Genomic DNA, 27431 nt, shown 5'->3' on the forward strand with positions numbered 1-27431 from the left:
CAATATTATCGTAAATTTAGCTTGTCTGTATTATTCTCGAACTTTTATCTACAGTGTACTGCAGTTAATGTGTTTCTGGTATTATCAAGAGAGGAACACCTTGAAAAAATCATAAGATTTATGTGGTATGTAACTCTCTCTCTCTCTCTCTCTCTCTCTCAGCCACTTCACGTAAGCGAGTTACGTGCTGCTTGGGGTGTTGGTGTGTTCAAGGTGGCGACGCCTATGGATCCCTGTAACGTGACACAGGCAAATCTCATGTCAGTGGTCACCCAAGCGAAGAAGGTAAGTCATTCACATAATTCCTGACGTAAACAGGTCACGTCTGAGACAGTTGTCCGAATTATTAAAACAGAAACCGAAAAAAGGAAGAGTAACTCTCAGTTTCTAAAGACACTTAAAGCACTTGATAGGGAATATTAGGAACATGACCCCTTTACCTTCTTTTTAACTGTCCTATGCAGTGGGATGGAGTCTAAACATTTCATGTCCTTAGTGGAGTTTGAAATTTGACACTCAATTGCAGCTACTACTACTACTACTACAACTACTCTTCCTCCTCCTCCTCTTCCTCTTGCTCCTCTTGCTCCTCCTTGCACGCTGAGTTTTAACAATATGGCCAAGTGGACTCAGGCAGCGTGGCTGGTTGTCGTGCAGTGTGGCCACAGTGTGTTATTACCCATATGGAAAATAATTCGTGTGATAAATTTTAGTGCAGTACGATTTATAATATAACGGGGGGTATATAAGAACATAATAAGACATTTGATTCAGCTCCTGTCTACTAATTAAATACACACTCGATTGTTGATTCTTGCAACAGTAAATAACGAAGATTGACGGGATTTTATGAATAATTGTACTGGGATGGTAATTTTGCCATCTTAGGTTTGGCTACCCGGTGTATTAGCTGGAGACATTGGTGGAATATAAAGTGTATCGTTTTCATTACCCTTCTCTACGCCAGCCAAACTATAATCCATAATTATTATTTTTTCACAATACAGTAGCTGCGAACATGTGGTCAATAATGATATTCTCGCTGTTGCCAGTTCACTGCATCTCTACGAAATGTAATTGGCAACCACCACCCAGGCAGTCTGCATAGTGAGGCAAGAGTTGGTGGCCAATAACTCCATATAATCGCAGTATTAAAACACAGGTCTCTGGAGTTCGCCCCAAGCTGCCCCTTTACAACATGATAAAGTCCTTTTCTTTTGTGTACAGTTCCAAAAACATAAAGACTAAAACAACAAGGCTGTTTATTGTCAACTCGTCGTGGCTCTGGAAGGCTTCCAAGTAATGAACACTTTATACTGCAGTGTGTCAATTTTCAGAAAAAGAAACCAGAGCATACCTTGAGAAACTTGGGAAAAAAAGGACCATCATTCTAAAAACTTTAGGGTTAAAGAACACAGGAAAGACGCTCAAGAGGCTACAAGAGGATAATCTCAAACGTGAAGGTTTGACATGTACCATATCATTTTCAGATCTGCGGCAAGAAGCTCTCAAAATGAAGATGCCTCTACTGGAGTTATAACAAGTTGAATGTGGTATCAAATTGAAGCTTAGGTCTTCTAGTTTCCAGACGTGGAGTTGTACTTTGCAATATCATTGCACAGTCTTTTCTTTATAACCCTTTTAACCGTAAACTTAACTAAAAAATAATAGTCACACCATGCATACGCTCTCTTATGCATAGTCACACCCACATATGACTTATGCATAAGTATTGCATCATTTTATATGTTTCAAAACATGAGGAATCAGAATATAGCTATCATTTCATCGTAGTATACACTTAAAACATCATAATAGCAATTTTTTTATAAATAAAAGTATAAAAAAAATCATGATACCACTTTGATAACGATCACGAGTATTTACAAACCTCAATAAATATTTTGGAGCCTTTCAACAGCTTTCAAATGACCTCTAAATGAATATTCTAGATTCATTTACAGAGGAATTAAAGTAATTTTTGCATGAAACGGTTTGAGTTTAAGACAGCAGCTGGTGAGGCTAAAAAATGGGAGATACCACCACTGACAGTAAAGGCAGTGTGACAGATGACAGAGCTTGTTATCATTTGCAAAGCATCGTGACACTGATGTGAGGAAAGTTCTGTCATTTGAGTTAACTCCAATTCCAGCTGCACTGTTCAATAGCAATGAAACCATGAGAAAAGCCACAAAGTCAGATCTAGCCCACAAGCTGGAGGAAAATGTTCTGCAAGAAACGGAAGTGAGATCCAAGCGCCACTTTCCAGCAGCATACATAACTGACGGCATGAGCTTTATCCAAGTTGTAAGTGAATCTCAGTTCAAAACCTTAGATGACCTTGGAGAAGTTGTAGTCAAGAAGCTGATCATCCTATACACGAATCCTAAACTTGATATTGAGACCCATGGATTATTGTATGACCGCTCTGACATAACTTCAAGTTTCAGAGGCAAAGAACGTCAGCAACGTCAAGACATATTATCTACTGTTGGCGTTTCTTCTCATAATATGATCATAAGCAATAGACTAGTTCCCTACTACATACAGTTTCTCAGGTCAGGACAGAACAAAATGGCTCTCATTCACTTCTTGAGCAAATACATAGAGGCTTAAGCCCCAGAGAGAATTCCCCAGGAAATGACAGTGGTAATTGCTGGAGGTCATTCCGATGGAGAGGTTGTACGAGAAGTAACTGATCAGAGAGGTAGAGGTTTAGATAAGCTATTCTCAATCCATGGAGAAGCAGACACAAAGATGATCATATATGCCACACATATGTCATCTTTTCCACGCACCATTATCAGATGTGATAATACAGACGTCTTATGCGTTCTTTTATATTACGAAAGTAGAGGGAAATTAAGCAATGACATATACATGCACTCTGGTCATTCATAAGAGTTTATCACCTGCGAGAGATTCATACCTGTATCTAAAATTGCTGAAGCACTTGAGAAACAGCAGTGTCCAGTCCTACCAGCTGCACATGCCCTTACAGGCTGTGACACAACCAGTGGTCTCTTCAGACTCGGGAAACGTACTGCCTATACCATTCTCCAAACACATCAGGACCCTCTGATGGGACTGAGAGAATTTCACTGTGAAATTAAGGAGGCTGGTGTAGAAGCAGTAACAAGTCGCTCCTCTTGATGCATGAGAAGGGTATTTAACGCAATTCATGTGATACCCTCGATGACTTGCGCCTTCAAATGGCAACCTCAGCGGACAAACCAGTGTCATCCCTGCCACCTACTGATGATGTATTTATGCAACATACTCTAAAAGCCAAGTTACAGACTATAATCTGGTGAACTATCCACAGACCAAAGCCGAAGACAATGAATCCCACTGATTATGGTTGATCAAATGTGATACATGCATGCAGTGTGTAAATAGTCTGAAGCAGTCTGCCTCAACTGAACTACGTGACATGACCCACCTATTCTGTAAGGATGAAAAATGCTCTGATGGTAGAAAATGTTCTTGCATCTTAGCAGGCCCCAGATGTACTGAGATATGCAACTGTGACTGCTGTCTAAATAGTGTCATTATATTTCAAGATGAGGATGAGACTTGCGACTAAAATTATTTGCTCATTATCTTCACAATTTTAAACGCCTGATGACAATGTCTCACAGCAGTCTGCTGTAAAAACCACATTGTACTGTCTACAAGAAAATAACAGTTAATTTATTTTTAAGTTATTTTTCTCAAACACTTACTGTCGGTGATGGTATCTCCCATTTTTTTTGCCTCACCCGCTCCTGTCTTAGACTAAACCCACTTCATGCACAAGTTGCTTTAATTCCTTTGGATATTAATCTAGAATATTCATTTAGGGGTAATTTAGAAACTGTTGAAATGCTCCAAAAGATTTATTGAGGTAAGCTTTTTGATAGGCTACTTGTGATCCTTTGCTCATGATCGTTATTGAAATGTTGTGTATGATGATTTTTTTAATACTTTTGTACAAAATAAACAGCTATTATAGTTTTAGGTGCATTCTGCGATAATTTGAAAGCCATAGTCTGATTCCTTTCTGAAACATAGCAAACTAGTATTTATTATAAGTCATATTTGGGTATGACAATATGCAAATGGAAACGTATGCATGGTGTGACTATTTTTTAGGTGAGATTGCCGCAAAAAAGGTTAAAAAGAAAAGTTTATGCAGAGATACTGCAAAGTACGACTCCAATTATGGAAACTAAAATATCTAAGCTTCAGTTTGATACTACATTCAACTTGTTATACCTCCTGTAGAAGTATGTTAATTTTTAGAACACTTTTCAGCTGTCTACCGCAGGTCTATTTACCTTACCTAAAAAACCCAGAAAAGGGAACAACTCCCGCAGTGCTGTGTGGGCTGGTTAGTGTTGCTGGGGACCAGGCTAGATTACATACGAACTACTAAATCTCTTTGTAACTTAGCCAATTACTCGGTAACTCAGTATATCTAGGGTTTCTATACCGGCCCTTGTTAGTTATTCAAAAGCAAGATTAGTGTGTTTAAATGGTGAGAAGGGAACACAGGAAAGTGCCCGTTCTTTGTTTCTCAGATATTTTCGCCTACGCAGAGGCAGTCTTCGGGGAAACTATGGGGTATATTACCCTGTTCTTTTTTTACCACGCATTCAATCCTGATGACGCCACCAGCTGGGGCAGGTGTCCCGGTCCGTGACGGTGGTAGTAGCGAGTGACGACCCTGAGTTTCTTGCTGCCTTCACCTGGTGGTCTCGCAAGAGCCACCTCCTGGTGTGGTCGACGAAGCTCCTCGTCCTAACGCGCCTCTCAGTCCCCCGCCTTCACCACCTCCGAAACACCCTGGCCATGACCAACTCCATGTTGCTCCTCTTTACTTACACCTCTGCTTTAAGGTGTGTTATTTGGACAAAGTCTGAGGATCAAGTCACAATGGAAAGGTAATATACTTAATATATTTATGCTCAGACCAAAAATAAGTTAAGGTGGACAAATGATAGTAAAGTTTACTGATCATACGTTTACAAAATGCTTTCTTACAATCCAGTTATATAAGTAATACATGGTTCAATGGAAAGAGTACTTAGTCCGATACCTTATAACATTTAAAATACATACAATATATTTTTTTTAGGAATATTGGTAACATGGCACCCAAAGAACGTTAACTACAGAAACAAGCACGCAATTCCAAAATGCTTTACATATATATATATATATATATATATATATATATATATATATATATAGATCATCCAATCCTACATTGCTCCATGAGGAGCGTAGGAGCCCGGAGCTAGGCAGTTGGTCCTGACATTTAAGATGAGAGTGACCAGCCTCACTCATCCCTGAGTGGCATTACATGAGCAATAAACCCCAACTACACCTTGGGTAAAAACCTTCAACGGCTGAATCCGATTGGAGTACAATAATTACCCACTAAACCACCAGGCGCCAATTTTTGGTTATATGGTTACCACCCAGCATAGAAAATGGTTTCTTGGTGTACAGGAAACCATTTGGCTTGTCACTTAGTGTAAAGTCACCCACAGGCAGAATGAAAAGGAAAGAATGAAGGAAAGAAAGACAGAGGAGGGAGTATAAAGTCACCCGTAGGCAGAAGGACAAGGAAAGAATGAAGAAAGGAAAGACAGAAGAGGATGGAAGGAAGGAAGGATGGAGGAGAGGAAAGGGCAGACACCCGACAGCAGCACTACATCGAAGGAGTGGATGGTGAGCGCTATATATATATATATATATATATATATATATATATATATATATATATATATATATATATATATATATATATATATATATATATATATATATATATATATACACAACTTCATGATTTCATAAACATTTTCACACAAGTCACCCATGTGTTCCTCCTCATATAATAATAATTATAATGCAATGAAGTTTAATCAAGTAAATCTCTGACGTATTGGTTTCCGAGAGTGCACTCCAGCAGTACGTGGCGTTGGGTTTGTACATGCCCCTCATGACACTGACATAAACGCTGTTCCCGAGGCACTCGACTCCACCTTCCTGTCTCAATGTTTAGACTGTGGGACATTAACCTTATCCTTGTGAACGCCTGCTGTACATAATCGGGAATGTACATTCGGTCGGAATATCCTGTGTGCACTGAGTTCAGGGTTAAGGTCAGTCCTGTATGTCAAGTATTTGGATGCAGTATCTGGCTTCTTCACTGTCACCTCGATTAATAGATACAGTGGGTTCTCAACAATCAGAGTCTAATGATTTTTGCATAAACCGATAACCTGAAGTATTTTCCTCTCGGCATAGATTAGACAAAATGAAATGGGACTTGTTCATCTCTCATATTAAGTTTGGCTCCCAAAAAATGATTCCTCCCAAGAAACGATTATCCTCCGGGGATAATCCTGACTCAATAAAAAATAAATTATTTGTATTATGTCTCACCCCCAGTATGCAAATTACTATTTTTTTATATTGCCTCATTACGTGTATACAACTGTTAGTGAGCCATATTTCAGTACTGTACAATAAGGCAATGTAAATGGTGCGTCAAACACTTTACTATTGTAATATAAAGGTACATCCATATTAGAAGAACAAAATACAGTGATATAATTCACTGTACAGGTACTTTGTCCCTGCACTTCGTGCAGCTGCCTCACCTCGTCCGTTCCCCCTGTATTGTGAACCAAGCTTGTAAATATAAATACTATCTATCTATCTATCTATAGCCCGACGCCCTAATCCCGCAAAGGGTGGCCGCAGACAAAACGCCTCCAAGTCACTCTGTCACCCACCATTTTTTTTTTTTTTTTTTTTTATGCGAGGAAGAAGGAACCAAAGACCATGAGCCCGCAGTAACAGTTCCCTCCAAGAGAAAAACAAAATACAATAGAGAGCCAAATTCAAGATCCGATCATTTTGAGATGCCTGGACACACTACGTTTGAAAGACTGGAGATCATAGGCAGCAGGAAATATAGACAGAGGGAGACAGTTCCAGAGCTGACCTGTTGCATAAATGAAAGACTGGGAGTAACGGTTAACTCTTGCATTAGAGAGTTGGACAGAAAAGGGATGAGAGTTTGCTGCCAGACGGGTGCTACGCGCCCGTCGTAGAGGTGGAGGAATGCAAGCAGACAGTTCAGAGAAGCAGTGACCATTAAAGTAGCGATAGAAAAGAGATAAAGATGCAACAGTGCGGCGAAGAGACAGAGGTTGAAGGGAGTCAGTAAGAGGAGGAGAGTTAATGAGACGAAAAGCCTTTGACTCCACCCTATTGAGAAGAGCTGTATGTGGGGAGCCTCCCCACACATGAGAGTTGTACTCCACACTGGGGCGGATAAAACCCCTGTATAGAGTCAACAATTGTGCAGGGGTAAAGAAAGAGCGGAGTCGGCTTAGCACACCCAATCTCTTGGAAGCAGATTTTACAAGAGATGTAATATGATCTTTCCAAGATAAGTCCCGAGTAAATGAAACCCCAAGCATGTTCAAGGATGATGCAGGATTAAGCTGAATATTATTAAACATTAGTGGGTATACCTGTGGAAGATTTTGTCGGGTTGATAGGTGTAAGAACTGAGTCTTAGATGCATTAAAGACAACCATATTATTTTTACCCCAGTCAGAGATATGAGCCAAGTCAGACATTAGGTGTGCCATAGCCTCATCCCTTGTTTCTTGAAGTAACTGTTGAGATGGGCGTTGCTGGAACCGAATGGAAAGGTGAAGGGTGGAGTCATCAGCGTATGAGTGGATAGGGTTAGATGTACAGCTTAGAAGATCATTGATGAATAAAAGGAAGAGAGTTGGTGATAGGACAGAGCCCTGAGGAACACCACTGTTGATAGATCTAGGAGAAGAACGATGGCCGTCTACAACAGGGGCTATAGAACGACCAGAAAGGAAGCTAGCGATGAAGGCACGGATAGAAGGATAGAAACCGTAGGAGGGCAGTTTGGAAATTAAAGATTTATGCCAGACTCGATCGAAAGCCTTTGAGATGTCAAGTGCAATGGCAAAGCTTTCGCCAAAGTCCCGAAAGGAGGATGACCAGGAGTCTGAAAGGTAGGTGAGAAGATCGCCAGTGGAGCGTCCCTGACGGAACCCATACTGACGATCGGAAAGAAGGTTGTGATAGGAAAGATGCCTTAAAATTTTTCTATTAAGAATTGACTCGAAAACTTTTGAAATACAGGACGTTAAAGCAATTGGACGATAGTTAGAGGGTTGGGAGTGGTCACCCTTCTTTGGGACTGGCTGAATGAGAGCAAACTTCCAGCAAGAAGGAAAGGTACAAGTTGACAGACAAAGGCGAAATAGTTTGCCTAGGCAGGGTGTAAGCACAGAAGCACAGTTCTTGAGAACAACAGGAGGGAACCCATCAGGCCCATATGCCTTGTTAGTATTAAGGCCAGTGATGGCAGAAAATACATCAACTGAAGAAATTTTAATGTCAGCCATGAGGAAGTCAGAGGGGGGAAGTGATGGAGGAACAGCACCGGAATCGTCTAAGGTGGAATTGGAGGAGAAAGTCTGTACGAAGAGATCTGCTTTATCAGTAGAAGAAATAGCTACAGAACCATCAGAGTAGAAAAGAGGAGGGAAGGATGATGAGGTAAAGTTGTTAGAAAGATTTTGGCAAGGTGCCAGAAGGAGCGGGAAGAATTCGAGTTGGAGAGTTGAGAGCATTTAGTATGGATGAAATTATTTTTAGTAGAGCGAAGAACAGACTTAGCACGATTCCGGGCAGAAACGTAAAGATTATGTGATTCAGGGGTGGGTTGGCTCCGGTACCTTTTGTAGGCCTTCTCCTTGTTGCGGACAGCATTAGAACAAGCGTGATTAAACCAAGGCTTTCTTGCGTTAGTCAAAGGATATGAGAGAGGAATGTATGCTTCCATGCCCGAGAGAATAACCTCCGTAATGCGCAAGTCACACTCAGATGGCTCACGGCCATGGAAGCAATAATCATTCCAGGGAAAATCAAAGAAGTACTGCCTGAGGGCCTCCCAGTCTGCAGCTCCAAAATGCCACAGACGACGTTTCCCTGGAGGGTCCACAGGCCGTACCGGAGTGATAGGACAGGTTAAGGTAATAAGGTTGTGATCGGAGGAGCCCAACGGAGAGAAAAGATTAACAGAGTAAGCAGAAGGATTAGTTGTGAGGAAGAGGTCAAGTATGTTGGAGCTCTCTCCAAGGCGGTCAGGGATACGGGTAGGGTGCTGTACAAGCTGCTCTAGGTCATTAAGGATAGAAAAGATGTAGGCTTGTTCACCAGGTGGATCCGTGAAAGGAAAGGAGAGCCAAAGGTGGTGGTGAACATTGAAATCTCCAAGAATGGAGATTTCAGAGAAAGGAGAAATGGACAGAATGTGTTCCATCGTAGAAGTAAGATAGTCGAAGAATTTTTGATAGTCAGTAGAATTAGGGGATAAGTAAACAGCACAGAAATATTTAGTCAGAGAATGACAGGAAAGCCGAAGCCAGAGTGTGGAGAATTCAGAAGAATCAAGTTCAGGAACACGAGAGCAAGATAAGTCGTTGCGTATGTATACACAACAGCCACCTTTGGCTTTGAAATGAGTATAGAGAAAGTAGGAGGATACAGAAAAGGGTTTGCTGTCAGTTGCCTCAGACAGCTGAGTCTCCGTTAGAAAAAGAAGGTGAGGTTTAGAGGAGGAGAGGTGGTGCTCAACAGAGCGAAAGTTAGAGGAAAGGCTGCGAATGTTGCAGAAATGAAGAAGAAGAGAGTCAGATAGTGGTTCCAGGCACCTCGAGTCGTCACCGGGAGAGGGGCAGATGGCGGGGGCATTTATGGTCCCCCCCCCTGGGGACTCCGAGGCTGGGTGAATTGACGCCATTTTTGGTGAATTTTGAATAGGAAGTGTAGTGTGTACTGTGCATGTAGTTTGGTGAAGATAGTTAGAGAAATTTGTACTGGAGAGCATGCTGGCCTACTCTCTGTGTAACTGAGACACTGAAAAAGTTCAGCAAAGGGGGATGGTCAGGAGCTATTCCTGAGGGCTGATGAAACGGGAGCTCCAGCACTCCCTGTCATCAGCTTTCCATCCACCTCGGGAGTACTGCCCTGCTCGACTGGTGCTACAGTCTACTCCACACCCCCCTCCCTCATATACCTCCCCTCCCCCCATCTCACCCCCCCGTCCCTCATATACCTCTCAACTCCATCCCTCCACCTCATCCTTGGTCTACCCCTCCCTCTCCCTCCCTCCACCTCACCTACATACACCCTTTTAGTCAGTCTTTCATTCTCCATCCTCTTCACATGTCCAAACCACCTCAGTGTATTTCTCCTAATCTTTTCAACCACATCCACATCTACCCCACAACGTTCCTTCACTTCTTCATTCGTCAACCTGTCCCTCCACGTCACTCCACATGCTCCTCTCAAGTAACTCATTTCCACTGCTCTCACTCTTGACTTGTTCCCTTCTTGCAAGGTCCACGCCTCGCTTCCATACGTCAGGGTAGGGATCACAATACCATCATGCAGTGACTTCTTAACTTCCATACTCACCTCCCTATTTCTCATCACTGCTTTCAGTGTACCAACAACCTTCCTTCCCTGCTGTACCCTTTCACGTACTTCATCCTCCAAAGTTCCATCCTTACTCATCACACTACCCAAGTACTTGAATGCACTCACATTCTCCATATCCTCACCATCCAACCTCACTGCACACTCAGTGACTTCATTCCTCTCAAACACCATAACTTTACTTTTGTTTACATTAACTTTCAGCTTCCTCCTCCTACACACTGTCCCAAATTCATTCACCAAACCTTGCAACTCCCATTCATCTTCACTCAACAATACTGTATCATCAGCAAACAGCAACACCGGAAGCTTCCAAATCTCACCCTCATTCATTAGGGCCACCCCCACATCCACTGCCCTACCTAGAACCTCCTTTACAACCCCATCCATATATATATTAAACAGCCATGGAGACATTACACACCCCTGTTTCAGTCCCACATTGAGATCAAAGAACTCACTCAGCTCACCATCCACTCGCACCGTAGCCCTAGCTCCCTCATACATACTCTTCACAGCACTCAACAATTTCCCCTCCACTCCATATATTCTTAATACCTTCCACATACCTTGCCTATCTATTCTGTCATAAGCTTTCTCCAAGTCCATGAAGGCAGCATACACTTTCCTTCCCTTCTCTAGATACTTCTCCACTAAACATCTTAGAACAAATATCTGGTCTACACACCCTTTTCCCTTCCTAAATCCCCCTTGTTCTTCACCAACTAGCTCCTCTGTCATATGCCTAACCCTATCAATGAGTATTCTACCATATATTTTACCAGTCACACTAAGAAGGCAAATACCCCTATGGTTACCACATACTTCTCTCTCCCCTTTTCCTTTGTACAGAGGAACAATTATACCTGATTTCCAGTCCTCTGGAACCCTTCCCTCTTCCCAAGCCAATCTACACAACTTCCATATCCACTCCACAACAATCTCACCCCCATACCTAAGCATTTCACCACACACTTCATCAATTCCTGGGGCCTTTCCCAGCTTAATCTTCTTCATCGCTTCCACTATTTCCGACCTACTGATCTCTTCCTCCCTCCTCTCATCTCTTCTTCTCCCAGCCATTCCCCAACCACTTATACTCACACTGCTCTCACTCTCTACATTCAACAAATCCTCAAAGTGCTCCTTCCATCTCCTCACTTTCTCTCTCTTCTCCACCAACAATCTATTATTCCTATCCTTCACTCCCCTACTATTTCCCCTTTCACACTGCCTTACTTTCTTTATCTCCTTCCAAAACAATTTCTTACTCTCCCTCCATTTCACACTCAGATTCCTCCCAAACTCTTCATCCACTTTCTTCTTACTCTCCTTCACCAGTCTCTTAACCTCCCTTCTCCTGCTCACATATACCTCTCTCTTCTCTCTCTCATCTTCTCCCCTACCTCTACTAGCCAACCATTCACCATATGCCTTCTTCTTTTGTTCCACAGCTCGTTTCACCTCATCATTCCACCATGCTGTCCCTTGCACACCCTTGCATCTCCTCCTCACTCCACAAACCGCCTCACACGCTGCGCTTATCTCTTCCATGAATATCTTACATACGTCTTCTACCCCTTCCATCTGCTCTAGCTCATACCTTCCCAATCTTTCTTCCACTATGCTCTTATACTCTGTCCTTTTCTCACTATCTTGCAATTTCTCCACTCTTCTCACAGGAGCTGCTTCCTCCTGTCTTCCCCTTCGCCTCCTCAACCACTTTCTTTGCAGCTCTACCTTGGCCATCACTAAGTGATGGTCCGAGACTCCATTCCCCCACCCTCTCCACACTCTTGCATCCAACACTTGTCTTCTCATTCGCTCATCCACACACACGTAGTCTATCATTGCCTTTCGTTCAACAAGTTCACCATCCATCCTCCTCATTACTCTCCATGTATACCGGTGGATCATCTTATGACGAAAGTAGGTGTTGGCTATTGCCAACCCCTTACCAGCACAGATGTCCACCAAAGCACTACCATTCCCATCTACTTCAGCTGGCACACCCCACTGACCAACCACTCCATCCACTCGTACATTCCCAACTTTGCCATTCATGTCTCCAATCAACAGCACTCTCTCGCTCCTCTCAAACTTGTCCATACATGCTTCTACTCTCGCCCAAAACTCATCTTTCACTCTTGCCACTCGATCCTCTGTTGGAGCATACACACATACAATCGCCCATGCTTGTATACCTACTTTCATCCTCACCCATACAATCCTTGCACCCACTGTTCCATACTCTCTTATATTCTCCTTCCACTTCTTGCTTATCATCAGACATACTCCCTCTCTTGCCCTCTCATTCTCACTGACTCCTGCACATATACCTACACCGTATTCCCATTCTCTCATCCTTTCACCTTCCCATTTAGTTTCAGTCAATCCACATATATCCACTTTTGCATCCCCAAGCACCTGGACAATCTCTCTCTCTTTCACTTCATCATTCATTCCTCTCACATTCCACGTTCCTAACCTCAGAATGTCCTTTGTCCGTTCCTTAGTCGTCAACGTATTTATTTCATAGCCTTGGACCATAATTGGGAATTTATCACTATAATTAATGACAAAGAATTTAGTCTTACCTTCATTGAGCTTCACTCCGTATTCATAACAGAATTCTAGAACAATGTTTAATTTCCTTATACATATTTCCCGTTACGTAGCGATGAAAACGGTGTTGTCCATAAGTAGGAGCATGTGCATTGCACCAAGGAACCCCTCAGCCTGTTTTGCCTGCTCTGCCATCTTAACCATCTTATCCATATAAATGAGTAACAAACACCTAGACGGCACACTTCACCATCACCAGCACCTTGGCCTCCAATGTTGCCGCTCAATACTTTCCTAGTACATCTATACATATTTCTTATTGCTTTTAACATAATCTTACCACAATCCAGAGATTTAAATGTTGCAAAAGATTGCTTCGTGGAACTCTGCGTAAGCTTTGTTATATTTTTGTTATAAATAACAGATCAGAGGAAGGAAAAACAAATTTAAAAAAAATGCATACACCAGATTACTGACGTCCTCCATTTATGAAATGTCTGTAACAGTTGGAAGTGAACAGTTGTAGATTGAAGTCTGGGGGGAAACAACTCTGGGGAAGTGCGTTCCAGAAGATGCAGTTTGGGGAATAAAAGAATTCTGAGAGCAGAAGTTCTCCAATATGGCTGTGGGACATCCCAGTCATGAGCGCCACACGTGCGTGTATAGCACAGGGGAAGGCAGGGAGAGGTGGCATAATGGACACAACTTCGTCTGAGCATTTATCACAAAAGTATCTGTAAAATAATGCAAGGGAGGCAACATTCCTTCTTACTTGTAGGGGAGGTAGTTTATTTATACCAACAGGGTTGTTAATAATTCCAACAGCTTTGTTCTGAATTTTGTCTAGTAGTTTTAGTGCAATCTTTCCACATCCATTCCACAAGGATGAGCAATATTTAAGCTGAGAGCGCACATGACTCTTATAAAGTATACTTAACTGCTCATCAGTGAAGAAGTTACGAACTCTATACAATAATCCAAGTTTCTTTCAGGCGGTTTTAGCAAGTGATCTGACATGAGAAGTCCAGCTGAGCGCACTGTTAAGTGAGACACCGCGAATTTCAATACTTTTGGAGATGGGAATATTGGTAGCATTAAAGGTAATATTGTGGTAGGTCTCCATATTATAATTGCAAATCATACTAGATAGATAGATAAATAGATAGATAGAGAGACAGATAGAAGCAGGGAGTCAGATGATGAGAAGGTGTTGTGTCTGCGAGAATCGAGCAATGCTAAACATGCTTACACTGAGGAAAGCTGACGACAGCGGCCAGTAAGGAGATGATGCAGTTAGCTGTCAGCAGTCCTCTCGTGAACAAAGATCCACAAGGAACACACGTGACACACCCCTGCTACACCAGATTTTAGGAAAGAGAGGGTAGAAGGAGACAAGCGACCCTAGAGAGAGGTCGAGACGGAGATTAGCCACCGAACAGGCTAGACAGAAGGAGACAAGCGACCCTAGAGAGAGGTCGAGACGGAGATTAGCCTTAGAACAGAAAGAGAGAGAGATAGCGAGACAGGGAGGTAGCTACCCGGGACTTATACTCTTATACCTGTTTAATATTTCCAAGACAAATAAAAATAGTCCCATACTATTCTTTACCTCTCCCGTCACTACATGACATCTGGTGGGGAAACTACTACAAGATATAAAAGCCGCTTGACCACAAGTCTAAAATATACGCCTCTACAAGCATATACAAAGTCGCTGCTTTATGATACAAAGTCTTTATGACATTTAGTCTTTATGACATTTGGTGGCAGCGAACGTATACGAACCTCGTCTACGAATCAACATTAAATTCCTACAAAATATCAAGATTGAAAACAACCAACAACATCAGCTCCTGACAGTATTCTCTCCATCCTGCCCCCTCCGTCTCCCAGATCATTACGCTGATGCAGAGGTCAAGAGATCACTCGACACCTTGCAAGTAGCTTAACGACAAACCAGCAAATCTACGGACATCGTCTCCGAATTAAAAGCAAATTTCTACAAAAAGCAACCGAGACTCTACAAGATTAGCTTCAGTTCTACATTGAATCCTACAAAATACAGCCTACAGTGCAAATAATCTACAATCAACTACAGCCATCTACAATCAACTACAATTAACAACTCTACGTCGTCTGTATAATCTTCTACACGCACCTACAAGAAGCGGCAGTCTTCATCCTACAACGAGTAAATCACAAGAAAAAAAGGACCAAGAATACATCAAGAAAGAAAGAAAACAAACAAACAAACAAACAAACAAACAAACGGAGAGTGAGAGACGACTCACAACTCATAACCACCAGACCTCACCCTCCTCTCTCTGCTACATCCACCAAACCCCCACCGCTTACGCAGGTGTGAAAAGGTCAATGCACGGAGCAAAACACCAAGTCCATATTTACAACTCATCTTACTCACTCGTCTTCACTCAGGTTACTCATCGCTACTCATTCACTCACCACAGCTACCAGTGTGGGAAGCCGACGTCACCATGTGCTGAGACGACAGCGCGCCAATCAACCCGCGAAGGACAACGCTATCACCACGTGCAACACCACTCACACCATTTTCCTCCACGGTAAAAATTAGTGAGTTACATAGTTACTTCATTCATACAATACACAGTGATAGACAATAAGCTTCTGCACAAACATATAAAACGTGCTGTATAGTTACAACTTAAATACACATACTTACTTCAATTATCTTCATAACTCAATCATTAAATACTTGCACCAACAATAAATATTCTACACTGTATATATTCATTCATTTATTATAACATTTATTTACTACCAACGAGTGTTACCATTTATACCTACATAAAATACGTGTTTCATACATACAGCTATACATTAGTACATCTACAAAGTAATAAAGAAAATATACCATCACAGTTACTCAGTGAGCAATTAAAAGAACTGTATTAAACATTTATTAATTAAAGCTACCTAGTGGAAACAGATAAATTAAGTTACAAGGTAAACTAGAGAAAAAAAAAAATGGCCAACACAAATGCCGTTAGCAAGAGTGAACATCTTCAACACAATCGTGAAGACAATGATTTCCACACAGTGCTGACACACATATTACTCACGATAGGTACAGGTGAACAACAAGTCAGTGTGTATAGTTAATACTGTATATAGTGTATATATATATATTTTTTATATAAAATAACAAAATATGGGACTATATAATATCATTTTATAATCTCTGTGCAATATAAACTAAACTTTAACAAAGTATCCCAAGGAAATTAGCCAGTAATTATGCAACCATGAACAACATGGAAAAAGTGTACACAAGCAAAGAGAAACAAACTATAGAAAATCAATACATACAAAAAAAAAAAAAGAAGAAAGAAAAGTAAGAAAGAAAAAAGAGAAATAAAGTAAGATCACATAACAAACAAATGAAAATAAGTGTAAATGTTACTATATATGCCAAAATACCACATAAACTACAAACAAAAAAGCAAATTGTGTCTCCACAAACAAGTGGCATGGCACATCATCACTATCATCGACCGCAGCATATGTTAGGACTGCAGTTATTACAATTATGTTACTCCATATTACAATTATGTACCTACAAACGATATGTAACAATTATGTAACGACAAACGATTGCATTATGTTACACTTTGCCAATTATGTAACAGTTGCATTAACAAGATGTAACTTTTATGTAACTTTAAATACAATTATGTAACTACAATCGATATGTAACAATTATGTAACGACAAACGATTGCATTATGTTACAATTATTACAATTATGTACCTACAAATGATATGTAACAATTATGTAACGACAAACGATTGCATTATGTTACACTTTGCCAATTAACAGTTGCATTAACAAAATGTAACTACAATTATAAGGCCAACACAATTATGCATTAACACAATATAAGTCATACAATTATAGCACAATTCTGTATTACCAGTATCATCATACAAGTTAGGTGAAATATTAGACATTACTAAAGTGATAACTCTATGTAATGTAATAACCTAGCAGTATTACCATTGCACAATTATATGCGTAATATTACTGAATAATCACTATTTACTATGAATAATATATGTATACAATATTCATACAATTATGTTACTTTACAATATTATGTATTTCACTTAATTAACTTATAAGTTCATTATAATGTATATATAATATGTATTAATATGTTATGACTATTAAATGTCGATGGTACGCCATTTTTGCGCGGCCGAGCAATGTGGTAGGTCTCCATATTATAATTGCAAATCATACTAGATAGATAGATAAATAGATAGATAGAGAGACAGATAGAAGCAGGGAGTCAGATGATGAGAAGGTGTTGTGTCTGCTAGAATCGAGCAATGCTAAACATGCTTACACTGAGGAAAGCTGACGACAGCGGCCAGTAAGGAGATGATGCATTTAGCTGTCAGCAGTCCTCTCGTGAACAAAGATCCACAAGGAACACACGTGACACACCCCTGCTACACCAGATTTTAGGAAAGAGAGGGTAGAAGGAGACAAGCGACCCTAGAGAGAGGTCGAGACGGAGATTAGCCACCGAACAGGCTAGACAGAAGGAGACAAGCGACCCTAGAGAGAGGTCGAGACGGAGATTAGCCTTAGAACAGAAAGAGAGAGAGATAGCGAGACAGGGAGGTAGCTACCCGGGACTTATACTCTTATACCTGTTTAATATTTCCAAGACAAATAAAAAATAGTCCCATACTATTCTTTACCTCTCCCGTCACTACATGACATCTGGTGGGGAAACTACTACAAGATATAAAAGCCGCTCGACCACAAGTCTAAAATATACGCCTCTACAAGCAAATACAAAGTCGCTGCTTTATGATACAAAGTCTTTATGACATTTAGTCTTTATGACAATATACGAATCTGGCAATATCTGTCTATTAGTAAATTGTATATACTTGGTTTTACCAGCATTAAATGAGGCAAGGTTGTTTTGTCCCCATTCACTGATCATAGTTAAGTCTTGGTTAATGGAGATGGCTGTACTGAGTTGAGAGTAAGAGATATTAACCTTTTTAATGGATCTTTGAGTGTGAATGAACTGTTAAGTGTTGAGTCATCTGCATATAAATAGATGAGATTGTGGGTGATAGATAGAAGATCATTAATATGAACCAGGAACATGGTTGGAGCCAAAACTGATCCCTGTGGCACGCTGGCGTTAATTGAGTGGAAATTGGAATATGCATCATCTACTTTTACTCATATTTTTCTGTTGCTGAGATATAAGGAAAACAGACGAACAAAAGACGTTAGTACATAGCAAAGGAGTTTGGGTAGCAGGAAACGGTGCCACATCCTGGTGAAAGCTTTCGAAATATCAATGGTTACTGCATGAGTTTTTCGATGTTGGTCAATTGACTATTGGGTGGTATGAGTCAGGAGACTAAATATGTCAATGGCTAATCTTTCGTGGTGAAAACCATATTGTCTATCACTATTTAAGTTGTTGGATTGAGGATGTTTAAGTATGTGCTTATTACGGTAACTACAATTTCAAATACTTTACCAAGAGAAGATGTGACAGCTATTGGTCTATAATCAGAGGAGTTAGAGGAACTTCCTTTCTTTGGAATTGGGTGGATATTGGCTTCTTTCCATGAATTAGGGAATGAAGAAGTACGTATGCATAGTCTGAATAGTTTAACTAGACAAGAGGCAAGTTCAGGGAAACACTTTTTCAAAACAATTGGAGGAATTCCATCTGGGCCTGGAGCTATGTTTGTTGGTAAATTGTCTAGGATGGATTTTAAATTTCTTGTCTATTTTTTGTGAAACAATTTCGGGCGAGTCAGGTTCTAGTACTGGGACGTTCTGGCTGACTTCCTCAACGGTAGAATTTCCGTCAAATGTACCGGCAAAGATATTCACTTTCCCATGCGGGTCATTTGTAATGTTGCCATCTGAAGATATTAGTGGGGGAATGAATGATGACTTGTTAAAGTTAATATTGAAAGAACTGAAAGTTGACCAAAATATTCTAGTGTCATTAGGGTTATTAAGTAGTTCTGATGCTTGATTTTGAAGAAATTTTGATATTGCGAGATTTATTACAGCTTTTGCATTGATTCTAGCAATTTTAAATTGGCAGTGAATCAGATTTTTTTATTTTAAGTAAGTGTTATATGCTAATGACTTTTGAGCTGTTGCTCTGGCACAGATGCTATCAAACCATTTTGGAGCGTTCGATCTTTTAGTGAACTGTTGACCTGGTATGAATAAATCCATACCAATTAGTATTAAGTAATTGATGTGGGACTGGGTAGAAGTGACATCACTAGAGAAGAAAGACTGCCATGGAATGTCAGCAAGACAATTTCTAAATCCATCTCAGTTTACCCTATCAAAGTGCCTTTGAGTCACCCTGACAGGTTCAGAACGGGGAGGTTTGGAGGGGGGGAGGCTAGTTAATGAGGCTTTGATGAGATTGTGGTCAGAGGATCCAAGTGGTGACAGTGCTCCTATCTTGTATGGATCTGGATTATTTGTCAGGAATACATCCAAGAGATGGGCATTATGTCGGGATTATCTGGTATTCTTGTCAGTTCCTTTACCAACTGCATGAGATTAAACGATTCTGCAAACAGCTCGCACTCTAGACCAGTATTGTCAGTTCTGGCAGAATGCAATAACCATTCAACATTATGTTCGTTAAATCACCCAAAATGGTAATTTCGGTGCTAAGGGCAAGGTTAAGGTTACTCAACTGTGTCGATATGGAGTCAAATACACTGGGTTCTGAAGAAGCACTGGGGAAGTGATAGACTACACAGATATAATATTTGGTAATATTTAGATAGTTTATACAGTGAGTTATCAAAATTAGTTGAAATGAAGTTTAAAACAGTGTCAACTGCATATTCTCATTTGATATAACAACAGGTGGCACCCTTGTTACGGAAGAGTGTGAGGAGATGGTAACCAGGATAACAAAATGGGGATATTTTGGTAGAGGAACGGGGCTAGAGGGGTTATGGACTGTAGGAAAAAATGAACTGAATTCAGGTTACTGATGAGACCACGGATATTGGTGAAGAATAAGGCCGCACCTGCACTTCTCTGCTGACGAGCATAAATGAAATCTGCAACAGTCACTGCCGGCACAGCCACTTGATGGCGACCGCGAGGACCCTGTGCTGCCAGCCCTACCCTGCAGGTGGTGGCAATCCGAGATACCACCTCGTTTGCTTGTAATAATGCAGCGGCCATTGCTAAAGGAAGTGGAAATATGTGTGATATCTTATGCGCATGTAGTGTCATGTAGGCAGTTGAAGGTAGGGGTTCTTAATAACTAAACAAAACTAAATTCAGCTAAAAATAACTAAAATAAAACATATAATTTCATTTTCATATTGTTAGCATAATCTTACGGTCATAGTTTGTTCTAGACATCAACTCGTAGGCATTGCTCCAGCCTGACATTTATCAACATCACAGTATAATCGTAGTCTACTTAATATCAGTACATCTTATATCTTGGCTAACGTGTCCATAACGCTTATTCCTCTGTAATTTCCACACAGCAGTCTGTCATCTGACTCAAGCAGTACGATTAATCTACTATAATACCACGGTGCAGGATAAAATGCGTGTTGAAAACCACCATTAAACACCGTTAGTAGGAACATGAATTTCGACACTGGAAGCATGGACAGTGACCGTGCACAGACTCCGATAAAACTTTTTTTTTTCTTTTAAGGCATTGACTTTATCGCAATATCTTATTCACATGCGGTAAACCGGTCTTCCAGCACGGGAATAGTAGGCGCGTCCCCTATGCCAACTAGTTCTTCCTCCCGATTATTAGGATTTAACAATTCTTCAAAATGTATCTTAAACTGAGATTCATCTGGTTAATCACAGCTGGAGTGATCTATGTCCCCTTTCCAATTCATTGCTTTCCAAATGGTTCTGGGATAATTTGACTCTTGTAACATTTCTCATCTGGGCCGTACCGATTCATTAGCATATTCTCTTTGACGAATCTGAACACCCCTCTTCGTAACCCATCCCTGGCTATATCATTAATGATATTACAACTTCTTTTGATACTGTATTCCTTGCAATTATATAAATATTCGGCGATATATGCTGAACCAGGTTGGACATTAATTCGTCCTCATTAACATCAAGACACACGAGTCCTCTAAAGAAAATATTATTGTTGCATATCCGTATGTAAGACACACCCAAACATCTGGCGTTTTGTATCAAAAGGGCAGGGGATACTATATTACAATTACTGGTACTACTAATCAGTGATATCCATAGTCTGATCCCTTGACCTTTGTCTAACGTGAAAATCACGATTAATACAAATTACATCCTGCTGGACCAAACACAAATGAACCTCAGATATCCATTGCTCAGGGCGGAATGACAAGCTGACTCCATGATGTTTGTTTGCTATCATGTTTCAGGTGGTTGGCCACAACCATAGTGTTATCGTTTCACCGCTGCATGCTTCATCTTTCCACATTGTTCACTGTAAAATCTTCTTCTCCATCGTACACATAAGAATCACCGTTTGCACTGTTTGTTTGTGGCCTCCCGATCCGAGCACTGAGGTCACCAATCAGCACAGTACATTTACACTCACCAGTCCATCCAGCCGATGCACCCAATAGATCGGGAGCGTGGTATGGGGAGTCCTGTGGGGGAATGTAGTGTACACACCACCTAACTTAAACCCTGACAGCCATACACTAACAAAGTCCATTATAAAACTCAACAAATCCGGATTTTGCAATTTATCTTTCAGTCCTACAGTACAATATTCCATGAGCATATATTGACACATTTTTACATATATTTACACATATTATAATGAGTCCCAGCCTGTAAAGATTATACCTGTGTAATATTCAATCACCAATAACAGTGTCAAAAGTGCAGCTAACATGTACTGGCTATAGACAGAAAGAATGAGTGTACGTGGAATGTTGAGATTATTTTTCATATTGTGTTGGGTGTCGCAGTTGTTGCTGTGTGTGTGTGTGTGTGTGTGTGTGTGTGTGTGTGTGTGTGTGTGTGTGTGTGTGTGTGTGTGTGTGTGTGTGTGTGTGCGTGCGCCACATTGATGTGTTTTCAGTAGGAATCCAGACTTGCTAAGGAGTGGAACTTGTTCACATTCACGCTGTAGTGGTGGGTCTGGGAGCTGCAGATGTTTGTCACAACTGACCTGAGTCAGCAGGATTATGTGGGACGATTGACTCTGCCTGACGAGATGCTTCAAGGGCTGGAGTGTGGCTGACTCTAAGATGAGTCAGCCTTTTAAGATGAGGCAGGGCACATAGGCGAATCCTGTTCCCGGATGTTCAATAGGTGACTGACATGAGCCAGAGAAGAGAATAAATCGTGTGTCTATGTGTCCAAACATTACTCTGATATGGACACATCATAAGGGAACCCGTGCCTAGGTCCAGTATCATGTATTCTCGTAATGCTCGGGGCCACGTATTTAATGCTGGACTCACTGTGATACTGACGTGAGTGAACTTCAAGATGAACTTAACTGAAGTGAAAAAAAAAAAAAAAAAAAAAAAAACGATATCCCACGGCCCATTGAACCAGTAGTTTGGCGAAACCCTGAAGGTAATAATAATATATGAAGATTATTTCACTGAATTTATTTTCCCTCCATACTGTTACTTGCTGGTTATCACGCACTTTTCGCTTCCAGGTTTATTATTTGCTGGTTTATTAGTACGTCATTACTCAGCCTGATGTTTTAGGACAGTCTCACCCATCTTTCCCAACTGCCTTTGCCATTGACTCAATGCCTTCTGGATGTGTTTCCGTCTACCTATCTGTCTATATTATATGTCTATCTATCTATATACCTAGGCTGCTTCCCCCAAGGAAAGGGAGGTAGCCGAGACAGGACGACACACTTCCCATTTACTCATCCATTCAAACACATTCATTCGCATCTTAGCCCCAAAGGGGAGAACGGACAGATCCTCACCGCACCACACCGCACAAGGGTCAACTGCGCAATGCAATCAGTGACATCCGCAGCAGGGCCCGACAGCAGAACTGGTTTACCCCTGCCACATCATAACAGACTCATCCCCTTACCCACACCTGACCTGAAATAGCTGATCAGACCAAATGCGGGAGAATATCCCCTCAGGGCTGCGTCATCACTTATTCATTCACAATTTCTCTCCACCCACTTCTGTCACGCACAGCCACTCTTCCTTGCTCAACAGACATCCCTTTCGCATCCAGCGCTCTCTTCACACTGTCCATCCATCCTATTCGTGGTCTTCCTCTCAGCCTTACACCTCTCACATCAGATCTAGTTATCTTTTTCACCAATCGCTCATTATCCATTCTCTCCATATGCCCAAACCATCGCAACACCCTCTGCTCAACTCTACCAGCCATCTCCCAAACAACTCTAGTTCTCCTTCGCACTTCATCATTCCGCACTCGATCCACACGAGTCACTCCACACATACTCCTCAGACACCTCATCTCCATTACATTCAAACTTTTCCTCTCTGCTACACTCATATTCCATGTTTCAGCCCCATACAATACAGTCGGTACCACAACACCCTCATGCAGCCTTCTCTTTACATCCATTCTAAGCGAACGACATCTAAACACTTTTTTCATTCCTCCCAGCACCTTTCCTACTTCATTTATTCTAAACTTCACTTCTGCATCTATTCTTCCATCCACAGCAACATGTGACCCTAGATATTTAAAACACTCTACCTCCTCAAGCAACTCGCCATTCAAAACTATATTCATCCCCCTACCATCTACCAACCTCGTACACTTCATCACTTTACTCTTATTCTCATTTACTTTCAATTTCCTTCTTTCACACACCCTTCCAAACTCCTCTACCAACTGTCTCAATCTCTCCTCTGAATCAGCCACCAGTGCAGTATCATCTGCAAACAGCAGCTGCTTCAGATTCCACTCTCCACCATCAACATTCACCAGACTCAGACCTCCATCTAAAACTCTTGCATTCACCTCCCTTACAACACCATCCATGTAAATATTAAACAACCAAGGCGACATCACATATCCCTGTCGCAGCACCACTCTCACAGAAAACCAATCACTCATAGCATTTCCCACTCTTACACACGCTCTACTATTTACATAAAAACTTTTCACCCCTTTTAATAACCTACCATCAAGTCCATACAATCTTAAAACAGTCCACAAAGCCTCCCTATCAATTCTATCATACGCTTTCTCTAAATCCATAAATGCCCAAAACACATCCTTGCCTTTCGCTAAATACTTTTCACACACTTGTCTCACCGCAAACACGTGATCCACGCATCCCCTCCCTCTCCTAAAGCCACACTGCTCATCACCAATCACTCCCTCTATACCCTCTCTAACTCTCATAATTAACACTCTACCATACACCTTACCTACAACACTCAACAGACTTATACCCCTAAAGCTAGTACATTCATACTTATCACCCTTGCCTTTATACAACGGGACCACACAAGCACTTGCCCAGTCAACTGGCACCATACCTTTCACAAAGCACACATTCAACAATCTTACTAACCAGTCAACAATAGTCACTCCACCACCCTTCAGGCATTCCACAGCACACTCATCCATACCTGCAGCTTTCCCTGTTTTCATCTCCTTTACTGCCTTCTGCACTTCCTCCTTCGTGATCAAAGATCATTCAACTCTCCCAACACATTTATTCCTTGCACCCTTCCATCCGCCACAAGCTCAGCCACCCTTTCCTGCTCTACATTTAACACTCTTTCAAAATACTCTGCCCATCTCTTCCTTACTGCATCCATCTCAATTAACATCCTTCCATCCTCTGCTTTTACTCGTTCTTCCTTCCCAGACTCTCCCTTTCGCACCCTTTTCACCTCCTTCCAAAACATTTTCTTATTCTGTTGAAAATTCTCTGTCAGCCGCCTACCCCACCTCTCATCTGCTGCCACTTTAGCATCACGCACAGCCCTTCTCGCCTTATTCCTCTTTTCCTTATACCTTTCATATGACATCTCATCCTTCCTCTGCAGCCACACTTCATATGCACGTCTCTTCTCAGCCACAGCCATACTTACTTCCTCGCACCACCATTCACTTCCTTTTCTTACACCACCACCCACACGTCTCACACCACACCTCTTCTGCATGCCCCACCACAGCATTCTTAAATAACTGCCATTCCTCCTCCACACTGCCATTTTCCCGATCTTTCACTGCGTTCCACTCATCTTTCAATTTCTCCTGATACTCTATTTTTTTCTCTCTTTTAACCAACTCACTCACTTTCAAAACCTCCCTGCCACACCTAACTCTCCTAGCTCTCACCCATCTCTTACCTACTCTTAACTTTCCCTCCACCAGGTAGTGGTCAGACATACCTCCACCCTCCCCTCTCAGAACTCTCACATCCAACAATCTTCCTATTACATTCCTAGACACAACCACATAGTCCATCAAAGCTCTATCAACAACCCTTCCACCCTCCTGTCTCACCCATGTATACTTGTAAATATCTTTCTTCTCAAACAGCGTATTTTCAATCACCATCTCTCGCTCAACACACATCGCTATCATTCGCTCCCCATTTTCATTTCTTCCAGGCACACCATGCATACCAACTACGCCTTCAACTGCTACATTTCCCACTCTAGCATTCAGATCTCCCATCATTACCACATTCACATTCGCTCCAAAACTCTGCAGACACTCATCAACATCATTCCAGAAAGACTCCCTCTCTTCATCCCTTTCACTACCAGGTCCATATGCACTCACAAACACCCACAACTCACGTTCAAATTTCGCTTTCACCCACATCATTCTCGATGACACCTCCTTCCATTCAATCACACACTGCTGTACTTCCGGACTCACTAACAAGGCCACACCTTCTCTTGCCTTTCCTCTATCAACACCTGACAATCTTCCATTCACACTTCCAAACATAGACTCACCCTTCCCTTTCATCTTCGTTTCACTCAAAGCTAACACATCCAACTTTCTTCTCACAAACACTCTCCCAATCTCCTCCCTTTTAGCTTCAATCGTACTACATCCACGCACATTCATAGACCCAATCTTCAGGGTACGGGGATAACTCCATCCCCCATCCCTTGCTCTGGCCTGTCTCTTTTTAGGAACTAAAAAACAGAGGAGGGGGTCCCTAGTCCCCTCACCCCTCCCCTTTTAGTCGCCTTTTACGACACGCAGGGAATACGGTGGCAGTATTCTTCCTAACACAACCTGGCCGCAGAGGAGTAGTACCACCCCATAGTGCGGCCAGGTTGTGTCTCCCCCGCCACAGGGTCGTCAACTGCGCAATGCACCACCCTCCCCATGTACTCCCGTGTGAACTCGTGTGTAAAAAAGTTATTTCAATCTCATTTTCCCATGGTATGTTTACCTTTGATATGCGGTCTTACTTGACGTTCTGCAACATTGTTCAATAGGATGTTGCGGTCTAAAGTGTATTGTGTATTAGGGACATGAATTATAATCATCATAATATACACTGAATAATCAGGATATGGATGTAAGTAATAAGTGGGGCTAGAGTTGTTCTCAGATCTCCACATAAGTTGGCCTCTTTACTCAAGAGGAATCTTGCTTGCCTCCTGTAATTGTCTTGCCCCGTCTCAAAGCGACTGCATGTGATGAAGTTAATCCAGGATATGTTGTGTGAAATGGAGGGTATCAGTCATAATGAAATCGTATTTAAAAAGTCATAATGAAGCCACAATTAATCCTTTACTACCTCAAATAAGTGCTGTAGGATTCTGTAGGGTTGGTACTTAGAATAATGCCCTACTTCACTGGTACATATAGAGAAACCTGTAGGTCCATATTTGGGGATTCCTTCCAATTAACTTTCGTCAGTGTCCCCAGAGTATTCTCTTCGTCAATCAAAATAGTACCGAGGAATCAGCGTACATTAAAAAGAGGGCGTTAACATTTGCAATACGTTTGTGAAATAACCTTAGAACTGAAAACGAACTCACTCGATTTGGATTTTTAATGAACTGAGTCGAGAGGAAAAATTTAATATAATAATCGGGGTTATTAAAAAATAAAATGCCGATACATTGCCATAGTGAGATTTAGTAGTCATGTCCTCATACTTTTCCAGGTGTGACATTCTTGTGGAGTTTCCCTACAGCTCTGATGGAACCTACTCAGTAAGAATTGCTTCTTGGAGTGAGAAAGACGGACTAACTCGCCTAACTCACCACTCCATGTTTCCTGAAAAAGCGTACAAGTAA

General features: G+C 41.4%; 1 protein-coding gene across 1 annotated transcript; it reads left to right on the forward strand.

Annotated features, from left to right (window-relative positions):
* Positions 1-225: 225 nt before the first annotated feature.
* On the forward strand, positions 226-27431 carry LOC145397038 (uncharacterized). The gene is made up of 3 exons (XM_080270254.1): positions 226-285; positions 4660-4880; positions 27299-27431. Exons 1-3 carry the CDS (start codon positions 226-228, stop codon positions 27429-27431), a joined length of 414 nt encoding a protein of 137 aa, XP_080126380.1.

The sequence above is a fragment of the Coenobita brevimanus genome, chromosome 40, assembly GCF_032717465.1.
Source record: "Coenobita brevimanus isolate Jiangsu-jjx chromosome 40, ASM3271746v2, whole genome shotgun sequence".
NCBI lineage: Eukaryota > Metazoa > Arthropoda > Malacostraca > Decapoda > Coenobitidae > Coenobita > Coenobita brevimanus.